The sequence below is a fragment of the Tasmannia lanceolata genome, unplaced genomic scaffold, assembly GCF_043159265.1.
Source record: "Tasmannia lanceolata isolate RefF3 unplaced genomic scaffold, GAP_Taslan_0.1 ptg000006l, whole genome shotgun sequence".
Taxonomy (NCBI): Eukaryota; Viridiplantae; Streptophyta; class Magnoliopsida; order Canellales; family Winteraceae; genus Tasmannia; species Tasmannia lanceolata.
The window spans coordinates 8,437,794-8,452,841 of record NW_027518683.1 but is presented as its reverse complement, the minus strand read 5'-3'; the positions used below and the strand labels follow the sequence as shown (position 1 = coordinate 8,452,841).

Sequence of the window (15,048 nt, the reverse complement as noted above, 5' to 3'; positions counted from 1 at the left end):
GAGGAAAAAGATCCCAAAATGCTCATATCACATTTATATAACCAAATTATCATTACCTAAATAGTAAATGACTAAAATAACCTTCTCACAGGAAATGACCAGAATACCATCCTCATCAAGAAATGACTAAAATACTCTTCTCATGATCAAAATACACATCTTTTTTTTTAAATGAACGAAACACCTCTATTTCACGTAATATTACCAAAGTACTCCTATCTTTTTAAAATAACCAAAATACCCTCATCTTTCATTCACCCATACCTCACTAAGTATTTTGATTATTTCTACGAGATATGGTCACTTTGGTAATTTTCTATGAGATGGGCATTTTGGTCATTTTTCATGAGATAATGGCGTTTCAACCATTTTTTTTTAGATATGAGTATTTTAGTCATTTTTCATGAGGTAGGATGGTCCGTTTGCAATGAGTGACGTGGATCCAACGAGGCATCCTTGTCGTTGGGCTCTTACAAGGGTGCCTGTCACTTTATAATTCCTCTAGATAATTTCTTCAGTGATAGTATGACATGGAACCGACACATACAAAATTAATTTCAAGATAGAAAATAAAGTCGACAAACAAAAGACAAAAACATTTCAGCGACAACATGTAATCCAGAACAAGGTTTTATTCAAGGTTGGATTATCCCAAAATCAATCAAATCCTCAACGATCACATTATGATCTAGGCAAATCGACAAAACAATGAATATGTGTGGTTTGATTGCACAAAAGTTCTGTATCAACCAACGTCGAAATAGTTGTAAAACCAGAGACCTTAAGATCAAGATCGAACAGTTGTTTAGTTGATGACATAGGACAATTTGTCGTGGGTTATTCTGAAATGTTTTAGGTTAATGATATTTGCACAACCATGTTTGATAATGACACCAACTCACCTTGTACTCTTCCTTTTTTAATTGGCTGCTGAGAGCTTTTGGGAATTGTTATAGCTCTCGACAGCTGGTTAAATAATAAAAGACAAGGCTTTTAGTAGTGCAAATATCAGTAGCCGTGTTTTTATTGTATAATATGAACTTATTCTAAGTACGAGGAATGCTAGACTCAGAGGAGCCCTTGCAACAAATCAGAGAAAGGGCACCTTTATTGGTCGAAACCAATTTAGGATGCGGAGGAAATCACGGTGCCCTTTCCCTGAATTTTTGCAAGGGCTCCTGTGGGTCTAGCATTCCTCTTCTAGCATCACGCTCGGATAATTAAGCACCACTGTTTTTGTTTGGGGCTATTTTTAGGGCGACGAAAAATTCGCACCCCAGTAAGATAATTTGCACCCCTTTAAACGTAAAAAAAAGTCTGCCACATAATTAACGTTAAAGGGGTGGGAATGATCCCTATAGGGGGTGCGAATTTATTATCACCCTAGTTTCATCTTCTCATATTCACATCTCGGGCACGTGCAGTGCAGTCTGGACTTTCTTTTCACTAGTTTAGACCCATGAGTTTGGCCCAAGGCACACCAAGCCAAATCTAAGAAAAAGAAAATCAGACAAAAAGAGCACTTGCGCGTACGAGTGCAAACGGTGCAAACAACTACATGAAAGGGGAGATATATATTAACGAAGACAGACATACCCCACTATAGAATGGTTTACACGGAATAGCCGATTAGAGACCTTTGTATGAGGGTGTGAATATGAATTTTAAGCCCTTTGTATGAGGGTGTGAATATGAATTTTAGGCCAAGTTTGCAAAATAGCACTCATGAAGGGCATTTTCGTTTCAGTCTCAAATGAGGAGGAAAGGAAGAAAGTACACTGGAATTTTACTTTTATTTATTTATTATTTACTTAAAAGTGACATCATTTCACATTCCTTCTACTACTAAACAACATGCATCCAAAAGGCATATGGGAGAACGGCTGTTGCATGAGAGTGCAGCCAGGCTAAGGTTTTGTATTATTTAATTCATATGAGGTGGCTGCCCTCTCATGCAACAGCCGTCCTGTGAAATGCCTTCTGAGATGCTCCCTAGCTAATCCCTTTCTTTTTATATTTTATCGAGTAATGATGGAAGCAAGGGGTGCTCTCGCAGTTGGAAAAGGGCCCCTGATTGGATCCACATCATTAGGTTCAACGAATTTAATTTCTCAACCGATTTTAAAAGGTTACCGAAAATGATGTGGATCCAATCAAGTGCCCTTCCCCGGCTCTTCATGCAAGGGAGCCCTTACATCTATCATTTCTTTCTTTTTAAAATTTTTTTTTTTGGAGGAAAATTGAAAACCTAGTGGAAAACCTTGGAAAATTATTATGTCCATAATCCCCTATTCCAGTATTTCCACGCCGCCTGTTTTTTTTCTGTCTCCTCAAAATAAAGTGAGAAGGGACTCACCGCGTTAGGTGTGATTGATAATATGCGGATACAAACGGATCTTTTACTTTTACACCGCTCTAAACTCAGAATTGACAAACTCACCCTCCATTTATTTGCGTAAATGACCAAAACACCCTCATTCAACAAGTTATCTCTTTCTGTCGCCCTCCCCGAAGCACACGTGCCGAACGCAACAAAGTTCCCCACAAACTCTAATCAAATCAAATCAAATCAAATCAAACAGCCTGATTAAAATACCAGCTATCTGATTTATGTTAAGATAAAAAATAAGACATCATCATAACAGAGAGAGAGAGAGATTTCCCTTTTAAAAAAACCCTTTCAATCTCACGCAAAACCTAGCAATTCCGCCATTTCCAGATCTTTTTGTTTGTCTCCCATCGAAAGCGAAGTCTATATAACTGAAAGAAAAAGGACGATGATTCCTTAAAGTTGCAGCAAAAATCCATTCTCTGATTCCTGTTTCCACACTCCCTGCTACAAAAAGAAAAAAAGATGATGATTCTTCCCCCTCTCTCCTTTAGATCTCCTCTTATTTAGGTCTAATTCTCGCCGAATTTTACGTCTCTTTCCTGTTCTAGGGTTTCCTCTTCTGGTGATTTGGTCAGATCTCGTATATGGCGCGGTTTCTAAAGTTATTCTATCGGAAGCCTCCAGATGGACTTCTGGAGATGTCGGAGGGAGTTTATGGTATGTCGGAATGCATTGAAATTCGATAATTTGGGTTTTTCGTTTGATTTGATTCGTATTATTGATTGATTTGTTCCATAATGCGAGAAGCGAATGACTTTTCTTATGCATTTCTCTCTTTGTTATTTCTATTTTAGGATTTTCAATTTTAGCATTTATGTACATTGCACGAGTTTGGTTTAATCGCTTGAGATTTCATTGTCAATGATATTTATTGACATTGAGAATTTTGAATTCAGTGTTGTAGAATGTAGATTTCATTGCTTTTGTTTTTATTATTTTGTTATATTGTGATGCGATCATTGGAATTTGGGAAACATCTTATTCTTCACGTTGATGGTTCTGCATTTTGGTTTTGTGTAATGTACAATTTCTTGCATGTGAAATTTATAGTCGTATTCTTTTACCACTTTTTGGCGTAAAAAACCAATATGCATAGGAGAACAAGAAGAAAAGAAGTTTAATATCAACTCTGAGAAGAATAAGAACACTAACAATCTACAAAACGAAACGAAATGAAGGATCTGTGCTAGAAGATCCAATTAGACTTACGGAGGCAAAACTTACCATGGCTGACCTCCAAATGAAATTCCAGTTGGCACATCCCAATGTCAAGGTTTTTTCTATACAAACTTTATTCGTTAAACCAGTACACACTTTGAGTAAAACCTGCATAGTGTGAATAGAAGCTCTTCTGACAGAGTGGAATTTTATCTACCCACCGAACATGTCTTTTAGTAACTTGGAAGAAATCAAAAGAAACCTCAATTTTCAGATACTGTGGTTCTTCTCCTAATCTACATTAAAATGCTCTGTGCATTGTGCACATTGGAGGCTTGATTTGTGATGAATTGGTTCTTCTCTGTTCATTTTGCTCTACATTATTTATGTGTTTTGAAGATATCAAATTTCAGTTGATAGAATAGAGAATAGAAAAAATGGAACTGAGTGTATTTCTGTCATTTTCTAAGTTAAAATAAATTTGAAATAGTTGAATTCGAGATTTCTCTTCTGTCAATGCAGTGTTCGATTGCTGTTTCTCCACTGATGTTTTGGAAGACGATGAGTATAAAGTATACATGGGAGGTATAGTGGGTCAACTTCGTGACCATTTTCCTGATGCAACCTTCATGGTCTTCAGCTTCAAAGAGGGAGAAAGGCATAACCAGATTTCCAACATCCTGTCCGAGTATGACATGACTGTAATGGACTATCCGCGACATTATGAAGGGTGCCCATTACTTACGATGGAAATGATCCACCATTTCTTGAGATCGAGTGAGAGCTGGCTCTCTCTAGGTCCGCAGAATATTATATTAATGCACTGCGAGCGGGGTGGGTGGCCGGTTCTGGCATTCATGCTAGCAGGGCTTTTGATTTATAGAAAACATCATACGGGAGAGCAGAAGACTTTGGACATGATATACAAGCAAGCTCCACGTGAGCTTTTGCAGCTGTTGTCACCATTGAATCCACAACCATCACAGTTGAGATACTTGCAATATCTTTCAAGGAGGAATGTGGGTACGGAATGGCCACCATTGGATAGGGCGCTTACATTAGATTGCATAATTCTCAGAATGATTCCTAACTTTAATGGAGAGGGAGGCTGTCGGCCGATATTTCGGATTTATGGGAAGGATCCCTTTATTGCTGCTACTGATCAGACTCCTAAGGTTCTGTTCTCTACGCCAAAGAAGAGCAAAAGTGTTCGGTTTTACAAACAGGTGATTCTAAATTCATGTAGTTATTAATAATTTTCTTTTATTTGTCTTAAACCTTTGCATTTATTTATTTTTTGGTATACTAGAAATGAAATCCTCTCAAGTTTCACTCAGTTTATTTTGTTAGTATTTCTTAGGTTGGTCTTTTGATGTTGCATGCCTTATTGCTTTTCCAATGTACTAATTCGAGTTAAAAACTATAAACTCGCATCAAATACAAAGAAATTTAAGAAGAATATTTTCATTTTATATTCTCAATTAATATATTTTGTTTTAATTTCGTAGTTTGGGACTTCACAACTTATGTCAATTGTAGATACTTGTTTAGCTAATAGGAAACTGCTCTCAGGAAAACTGAGATCAATATCTTTCGTAATGTTTCTCCCCTGGGGATTAGAAGTAATTCTGTATCATATTGAACTGAACTTCTACCATTTTGTCCAAGTACCACATAGTTCACAAGGCAGATTAGAAGTATTCTGACTCTTATGTTTATTATTTCCAGTCTGATTGTGAGCTAGTTAAAATCGACATTCAGTGCCATATTCAAGGTGACGTTGTACTTGAGTGCATTAGCTTGGATGAAGATCTGGAACGTGAGGAGATGATGTTTCGAGTCATGTTCAACACAGCCTTCATTAGGTCGAATATTTTGATGCTTAATCGTGATGAAATCGACATTTTGTGGAATGCTAAGGATAGGTTTCCTAAGGACTTCAGAGCAGAGGTCTGTATCCATCTCTCATTCGTGAATGAATTTAACTGCATTCTAGTGTTTTTAATGTGATTAGCAAATTCTTTTTTGTTTTTGGGTGAAGGTTCTTCTTTCAGAAATGGATGCTGCTGCTTCTCTAATCAGTATGGAATTGGCTAACACCGAGGAGAAGGAAGGGCTTCCGATGGAAGCATTTGCTAAAGTGCAAGAGATCTTTAGCAGTGTGGATTGGATAGATTCACAAGGGGATGCGGCACTTCAGATGCTTCAGCAAATAACTTCATCAAATGCATTCCAAGAACAGTTGGAGCTTAGTTCTCGAAAGAGTATAGAGAGTAGTGCTTTGCTACAGGAATTGAGCCCCGATACGCATAAAGAAAGTTTAAAATCTGATGTTTCAGAAGATAAAACCAAGAGATCACCCCCCTCGGCACCGAAAAAGCAATCTGCTCAGTTGCTCAAACCATTTCCTGAGTCTGAACCAACCAAACAGAAGGTTCAGCCGCCAGAAATACTGGTTGCACTTCAACGCTCTGCCCAATCTAAAATAATTTCCCAACGGATTCCACAATCATCTTTATCAAATCCAGTTTCTTATTCTAATTCTTTACAAAGCTCACCTTTGCCTATGTCTAGATATCATAGTGCACCCTCAGCTTTAGGCATTACTGCTCTTTTGCATGACCACGCTGCATATGGAAGTGCAGAAGTCACTCATTCGGTGACAACATCTCCACCACCTCCATCCCATTCGATTACTTCTGGGACAAAATTTCCTGAGCATGCGAAACCCATTTCATCTCCAGAACATGTAAGACCATTAGCTCCTCCTCCATCACCTCCAGCCCTTTCGACTGCCGATGGGACATTTTTACCCCAGTTTGTGAAACCCATCTCATCTCCACAACCACCACAAACACTAGTTCCTCAAGCTCCTACACCACAGTCACAAGCTTCTGAAGCTCCTACACTCCAACCGGTTGCTTCTCCACCTCCACCCCTTTCAGTTGCTGATACGACATGTTTACCTGAGCCTAAAAAGCCCATTTATTCTGCACCGCCACCAATTAAACCATCAGTAACCCCTCCTTCAATAGGGCCTACTGGTAGAACTTCTGCAACTCCTCCTCCTAGCTGGACTCCCCCCCCGCCACCGCCACCGCCACCACCACCACAAAAGCAATCTCGGCCTCCGTCAGCTTCAGAAGTGGTACCTCCTATGCTTCCCTCAATTCCTCCACTTGCTGGAATCTCTTCACCAGGCAGCGGTAGATCAATGTCAGTCCCTCCTCCCCCACCGCCTCCTCCTTCCCAACTGGGGGTTTCTGCTATCTCTAGCTTGGATAGATCTCCACATCCTTCATTTGCCCCACCTTTCACCTCAAAATCTACAGTCAAGACCAATTTATCATCAACTCCCCCTCCCCCTCCCCAGATTCTACCTAAGACCGCTTCATCAGCTCCATCTCCTCCTCCCCCTCCACCCATGAAGAAGCCGGCTGTTACACACAGCGCTCCTCCCCCTCCCCCACCACCTTTACATTCTGGACCTGCTTCAGGTCCTTTGGCACCGCCACCACCCCCTCCCCCCCTTCTCTCATCAAAGCATCGTGGTGGCCCTGCTTCTCCAAGTCCTCCGGTTGCTCCACCTGCTCCACCTCCTCTTGGAGGTCAGGGACCTACAAAGGGATCTAGTGCTGCTTCTCCTCAATCCACCCCTGCTGGCAGTAGAGGAGCCAGTGCTGGTGTTGGAACCCCATCACCACCACTTGGTGCAAATGGGCGGGGTTTGACACGTTCTACAACTCCAAGGAATCCATTAGGAGCTCAATCAACTTCAAAAAGGGCTTCTCTAAAGCCATTGCATTGGGTTAAAGTAACAAGGGCAATGCAGGGAAGCTTATGGGCCGAGTCACAAAAGTCTGACGAATTTTCCAAGTATCAGAACTTCACTCATTGGGTCTTTATTATTTTTATACTAAGCGTGGGGATAATTTCTCCCTAGATCTCATGCTTATTGATTTATGCAGCCGATGTAAGCTCATGATCATACTGTTAAATGTCTGCTAGGGCTCCAGAGTTTGACTTGTCAGAACTGGAGAGTCTTTTTTCTGCTGCAGTGCCAAATACCGGGAGCTCAGGTGAAAAATCAAATCGACGCGCATCACTTGGGCCTAAATCTGACAAAATCCATTTGGTAATTAGTCATTTTTTTCTACATTAGGTGACACATTTTTTTGTCTCCTGTTACTCGAGGTTGTCTTCTACCAAGCTTCACCCATCGATTTAAGATTTGGTGGTGGTCGTTGTTAGTTGTCTTTTTTTTTTTGAATAGTGTGGTGGTTGTTAGCTGTCTTGTATGCTTATGTTGATATACCTGTAGAACTATGCAAACAATTTGAAGCTTGAGAACTTTTTGTTCTCTTAGGATGCCAATCATCCAAAACTCACTGGATTTTCTCTCCTGACATCTCTTATACTAAACTGAATTGAAGAATGAAAGGAATCATTGCCTGGAATTATTTTGGAACTAACATGCCTCACAACTGACTCCTCTAAATAGCCTTTATGATCTGGTAACTTTGTATGAAACCGAAGGTGACATCCTAGCATTTATTCCACTCAATAGATTTTAGGGGCTGTTTGACAGTTTACGGCAAAACTTACATTGTCTGTTGCTACAAGGTTTTGCTGGAAGCAGCAACAACCAATCTGAATATGTTGCCACTCATGCAACCCTTTTTGGCGCACACATCTAAGAAAACTGAATGACAAAGAGGTCAAGTTCTAATCTGAGAATTGCAACTCATAGATTCACGGTTAACTCATTGTGAATTAGTGAATCAGACTTGCGATTCAGACTTCTCTAATGATTCACTGTTTCTGTCAATGGGTGCCAAGGTTTTAAATTTCGACCGAAACCCAAAATTTCGGGTTTCGCTCGAAACCGAAATCGAAATTGGGTGAAATCGAAATGTTACAAAATTTCGACCGAAATTTCGTTTTCCCCTAAATTTCGGCCAATTTAAGGGATAACTCCAAAAAATCTGTTTTTTATTTATTATTTAATATTATCCCAAAATTTCAGCCGAAATTTTGTATGGGATAAAATATTGCCCAAATTGATTTCGATAGATTTCGAACGAAATTTCGGTTTCGGTGAGGACCGAAACGCATTCCGAAACCGAAACTTAAAACCTTGATGGGTGCACAGCTAACCATACAATTATGTTTGTTATCTAGAAGCTATAATGCAGTTACTTTTTTTCTTTTTATACTAGATAAATGGAGGTGCTGGAATAGGTTTATAAAAATTAAAAAGTAAAGCAAAACAGAAAAAGATTGAAGGTGTTAAATTGTTGCGAATATGGTTTTTTATGTTTCATGCGTAATATGATCATTCATTGTTTGACACTTTGACCATCCATAATTTTATATAATCTATCCTAGACTTTGAAGCTCCCTCTTAATTCTAACAATTCACAAACCGCTTTATGTTACAGTCGTTTTGGGTTTGGTCTTGATAACAATTTGCAATATTATGTACCCAACACCATCTAAACTGCTATGTTGGCTTCAATTATTCAACATGCACCTTAGCCACATTTAGAGACATGCATCAAAGGGGATGCGATTTTATGATATATATTTTTATTACATTTTATTTAGATGATTTTATGTGTCAGTTAAATTAGTCTGTTACTTTTAGTTACAATATGATAATTTTAATATTAAAATATCCACATCAGATGTGTCAATATTTTTCCAAAGTTCGTTTTTGAACTTAGAATCCACCATCTTTAGTGTTCTCGGAAAATCTACTTAATATTAAAATATCCACATCAGAGGTGTCAATATTTTTCCAAAGATCGTGTTTGAACTTAGAATCCACCATCTTTAGTGTTCCTGGAAAATGTACATCAAATGTGTTAACTTACCAACTTCTCCAAAAGCTTAAGCTGTTGGAGAAAGGCGTTATTTATCTTTTATACTTTAACACTCCCCCGCACGTGTGGCCCACTTGGCAAACACGTGGCACATGTGGTTCCATTTTGGGCCGACCATCGCATGTGGAGTTTTGCTATCCGTGAGGTTTGAACTCGAGACCTTTGGCTCTGATACCATGTTAACTTACCAACTTCTCCAAAAGCTTAAGCTGTTGGAGAAAGGCGTTATTTATTACCATTCAAAAAAAAAGAAAAAAAAGAAAAAAGAAAGGCGTTATTTATCTTTTATACTTTAACAAAATGAATGGTGGGTTCGGATGGACATAAACTCTTAAAAGTTAAAAAATGGTGGGGAAAGCCACATAAAGTCATGGTGGAAATGCAAAGGCATACAAAATCACTGTTGGAGACAAGTGCAGTAAATCTTCGGTTTGAGATTAGTCTTGTGATGAGCTTTTGAAAAGTAGCTACTCTTAGTAGAGGAAGCGACCTCCATGGTCGATGTGTTCCTCACCCTTCATCAAACCATACCAAAATAACTCGTGCACTTAGGCCCACAAAAATTTCTCTTTCACGTCTTATTGATGGCATAATTCTCATGACAATGGCCTCAATTTTCCATTTGATATTTAATAATCTGCATGCACTTTTGCAGATTGATATGAGACGGGCATATAATTGCGAAATCATGCTTTCAAAGGTTAAGATGCCATTGCCTGATTTAATGGTAAGTTGTCACTGCTTATAATTTTCAAACAGGAGGTTCCTCACAAATTTGTAATCACATATATGTCCTATATCAGTTCTCATACAATATCAATGTATTGTAAAGTTATTGATGGTCAAGCTAGTGAAATCCTGTGAAGGATGGTGTTTCTGTAAACTTTGATGGCTGTTCATTTGGATTTTAGGGTCGTGCTCTTCATCTTGTTTGATCTGACTAGTGTAGTGTCCGTTCTCCAAGCATGGATCAGTCTTTAATACTTTTATACAAAATCTCTGGATGTCTCCATCCCAAAAATGTACTATATAAAAAGTTCCTGGTGTGTGTCTCACCCCTGCCTCTTTCAATGGGTGTTTACAGAGTACAGTGCTTGCCTTGGATGATTCAGCTTTAGATGTTGACCAGGTAGATAACCTCATAAAGTACTGTCCAACAAAAGAGGACATGGAACTACTTAAGGTAGAGCTATATTGTCAAATTCGATTTAATTGACACCATCAATAGTTCCATTTTCTTTGGTTTAAAGAATTGAAATTCACTTACATGCAAGTACTATATTTCTATCTTCTATTCCTTTTAGCTGGTGTTTGTCATTCCATGTTTTAGGGTTTCAGTGGTGATAAAGAAAGCTTAGGAAGATGTGAACAGGTGTGTTGGCTTCCTTCCCTCTTCTTTTTTTATCTTCACTTTCTAGTAATAATAATTAATCATGACAACTAGTCAGCATTTAAAGTTGTCAGTAGAATGAGAATTATGAGTATTTTCTAACTATCTACAGGATATTTCATGTTTAGACGTCAGTTTAGGTGACACAACTGCAATGGGCTTTTCTTTTGCTATGCAATGTTAGACCTTTGGATAATTCTTTTTCTGGTTCAATTACCTTGTTATGTTCAAGAAAAAAGAGAACTTGCATTAGTTTCATTCATTTGTAAATGTAACTGTGAAAAGCTGACAATATTTCATTTTCGGATCGGCATATTGTTGCAAAGTAGTGGACCTGCTGGCCCTGCAAGCCTCTGAACCAACTTCCTTGCCCAATTTGAATTTACATAAGAAAGGATAAGAAAAACAGGCCACAACATGTTCCTCTTGGTGATGTCACCATGACCATTATGACACGATGCTGAAGTCATCGGGGGCCGCCACATACTTGTTGGCAGAACATTGGGTTTTCCCATGCCATTTTGATTTACCATGACTTGTCGTTGTCCTGGATTTAGTTTGAATTTTAGTACTGTTATAGGTGGTTTTCTGAGAGAGCCTATTTCATGAGATCTATTTCCATTTCTAGAGGTTTTTCATTTCTAGTTTTAGTCTGCAGCGATTTACTTAAATTGGAAGTTGAGCTTGGGTAGGATTAGGATCTAAAATGGTCCATGGGTCTTGTTTGAGAGGTGCTGTCTTACGTATACATACATACATACATATTTTGTGTGTGTGCACATGCAGACAAACAACTTTTAATATCAAATATATTGGAAGACGAAATTAAGATTTGTAGGTTTATTATCTAGTTGATTTGTTTCTAGTTTCCGTAGGGACAAGGTTGGTAATGCCAATTATTTTCCTGCCATAGTTCTGCTAATATTTTTTATGGTACGGACAGTATTGGTATTGTGCTTTTTTATAAAAAAAAACAAACAGTATCGGTATTGTGCTGCTATGAAATGCATCGCCTTCTTAATCCTCAATGATAAAGCCTTGAGATGACTTTATTACTCACCGGAACTAAGCTTATAGACCTATATTCCCTGATATTCTTGGTGATCCTTACCCTAGGAGTAAGGGAAGCCGTAGCCAACTGATGGCAATAAACAAACACCATAACCTTCATAATTTCTCGCTCGATCATGTCCAAAATTTTTTTGGAATAAATCCAAAGAAAATCCATAAGGACCCGGGTGCTTACCCTTGTTAAAATTAACAAAAATGCGGAGATATGTGAATTTTGTAAGCATCAAAATCTGATGCTTAGAGACTGCTGTGGGTAAAATTATTGAGGCTTCGGCATCGGTATTATTAGATGGGTGTAAGGGAATACTTTGGAAAACGACCGGTAAGTCCTACGGATATTTTCTATCTTTGAAGGAACATAGCGAACGGAACCTGCACCTATGGCTATAGAATAGAAAGTCTTAAAGCCTATACCAAGATATTATAGAGGCTGGTTATACGATTTTTGAAGCTCTGCAATGGTTGGAGATTGACAGAGAGTGTTGTAGGAGAAACCTAATTCTTCTGGGTAATGGCTGTAGGTCACCATCTCCCAGAACAATGCCGAGGAGCCCTCGTGATTATGAATCAATTACAGGAAGTAGAGGAGAAAGGTCACCGGAAGAAATTCTTCTGAATCGAAGACGACAAGTAGGAAATTGGACTGGAAATCATTCAGTCAATTGGACCTGTGGAACCTGTGAGTATTACAACTTCGGTTCGCGTAATAGATGCCGTAGGTGCTCTAAAAACAGAGAAAAGGAGAAAGAAAAGGAAGAAAGAGACGGATCAAGACTAGGCAAGAGAGAGACCTCTACTCCGTTTGGCATGGAGACCCTGGGGAAATATCCAGAAATTGAAGTGGCTAGCAAAGAAGTGGGTGACCGTAAAAAGGAGCTCAAGAAATGTCTGATTGGATGTATGAAATCTGGTTCATGGGACCTTGAAGAGATATGGCAGTGGGTTATTGAAGAGTGGCACCTACCATTACTACCAAAACCACTTGTTATTAATAACCAAGAGGTGTTATTTAGATTTGACTCTGAACAACAAGCACTGCGAATTCTACGTGGGGGGGGGGGGGGGGGGGGGACGGGGGCCTAAATATATCCCTCCCTGTTCTCTTAGAATCCAGCGACACATTCTGGAGCCAAAACGTTATGCCTCAGATTTTATGATATCCCCCGTGCATGGTCACTATGAACTATTGAAGCTTTGGGGAAGCTTTTCGGGCAGGTGACTAAAGTTCAATAATCAGGGAACCATGGCTATTGTGTGGCCTTTGCCTCAGTGAAAGTCCTAACAGAGCACTGGAAATTGATACCACCTTTTGTTAGGTTAAAAGTGGATAACAAATCCTTCCTTGTTCAAGTGAAATGCATGCCATAAGCGGAAAATGAGGAAGCATCATCTCAATCAACTAGCCAACTGGGAAACAATACCATTGCCTTCTTCCCCTGGCACCGGAAAAAGGCATAGTTCTAGGGGAGAAAAACCCGGTAGGTTGAGGCAAGAACCGTTGGGTCAAAAGGAACCGTTGAATTCAAAATTCAAATATCCACCTAACCACTCGGTAGCTGATACCTAACTAGCTGGATCCCTTAGGCCAAGGATAGAGACTACTGAACAGGTAGCATTAAATGGCTAATCTCCTGTAGATCCTGGTCAGGAGTACCCAAATTGTGGTGGTCTTAATCGGTCCCTGGTAAAACGCCAGACTTTTAAAAATGCTGCCTACAATCATAAAGGAGGTAAGGATAAAAAGGCGAATTTTGGTTTTAAAAAGATTTCGCGCCGTTGAGACTCCGGAACTTCTGCTAAGAGTCACCTCATCTGGAAAGGTGAAAATGAATGCAAAGTGCATAGGTTCCGTGAAAATAAGATTCCCTCTTTAAGCCGCCTTGATAAGACCAAAATTTCGTACCCTCCCCGAGAAGGTAGGAAAGTTGGGCACAAGCTTCATAAAAATCGGTGGAGGAGAAGTGCCTCAAATAGAAAAAACCAAAAAAGGAAACACTTTGTTTCAAATGTAATAAAAATTCTAGATGAATATGAGAAGTCTGGTAGTTCGTGGCAGTCAGATGAGGAGGAAGGAGGGGTAAGTATTATAGAGGAAGGGTGCATAAAAAAAGAAGTCGGGGACAAAAGCATGGAAGATTTCAAGATGCGTCCCTATCAAGAAGTGAAATTGCAAAAGAATTCAAGAAATTCCAGCTCTCAAAACTTAGGCAGGATGCCCCTACCCAATCAACAACATGAAAAGCATTGGCAGGAAAGTAAGGAATGGCCGGAGACTAATCAGGCAGGAGAAAGGGGAAAGGAGGAGATAATACCCCCGGATGAAGGTTCCAAGACGGCGAGAGACTCAATGGAAGTGGAACTCAGAAGGAAAATTAAATCCTGTATTGAGAGGAGGGAGCAGCTATTAGTAGAAGGAGGGATGGAATCCCCTGAGGATGATACTTCAGAAGAGGAAAGAGGAATTTCATCTGATTCAGAAGAAAGGGTATACTCTGAGGAGTTCGAAAAAATGACTAAATTGGGAGATCATTTGGAATAGAATATCGGGAAAATATTGAAGAAACAAAGAAAATGTTCCTAGATATAGAAAAAGGGACTCCGGGAAAAACAGGTAAAACCCTAGGAAGAGGTAGAAGGGAACTCAATGCTCTCAAAAGTTAGAGATCCTCTCCTTTTTGACGGATGAACCGTCGATAATGGTTCAGGACTATGAGGTTGGATAGGCAATAGAGCAAATTGGCCTTCCTGCTTGAAGATCTTTGGGAGTGATTAGAAGAAGACATTCTATAGCGATAGGAAATGTAGATACCACGACCATCCACTATGAAGGTTTGGGCTTCCATGGGAAGCTCTTGTGCTGGATAATTTCGTTTAGTGTTTTGGAAAATTGTAAAGGAAAATGTAAAGATGCTAGTTAAATTCAAGGGGGAATGGATTTTTTTTTGGCCTAGGAGAATGCTCCTGGGTAATTCGTACTATGTACATCCAGTGGGACTACCGGTCCCCGTTGTATTTTTTGTTGGTATGAATATATTTGTCAACTCTCAAAAAAAAAATTAACAAAAATGCTCAATGAATCTCCTTCGTAAAAGGTACCTTGAGATTGTCCTTATTGGTATGGGATGAAGAAGGAAAGTCCCTATAAATCCATG

At 39.3% G+C, this 15,048-nt stretch overlaps 1 protein-coding gene across 3 annotated transcripts in view; it reads left to right on the top strand.

The window, feature by feature from the left end:
* The first annotated feature begins 2,618 nt into the window (after positions 1–2,618).
* The window catches only part of LOC143879540 (formin-like protein 18), a 34,939-nt gene continuing 22,509 nt past the window's right edge, over positions 2,619–15,048 (top strand). For all 3 annotated transcript variants that reach the window (XR_013251316.1, XM_077381974.1, XM_077381975.1), the window contains exons 1-8: positions 2,619–3,049; positions 4,073–4,776; positions 5,279–5,500; positions 5,592–7,426; positions 7,559–7,685; positions 10,091–10,162; positions 10,520–10,618; positions 10,766–10,807. Coding sequence is in view for 2 of the 3 variants with exons in the window: in XM_077381974.1 (XP_077238089.1) it covers positions 2,977–3,049; positions 4,073–4,776; positions 5,279–5,500; positions 5,592–7,426; positions 7,559–7,685; positions 10,091–10,162; positions 10,520–10,618; positions 10,766–10,807 (3,174 nt within the window). In the remaining variant the exon portion in view is untranslated. The remainder of the gene's footprint in view (positions 3,050–4,072; positions 4,777–5,278; positions 5,501–5,591; positions 7,427–7,558; positions 7,686–10,090; positions 10,163–10,519; positions 10,619–10,765; positions 10,808–15,048) is intronic.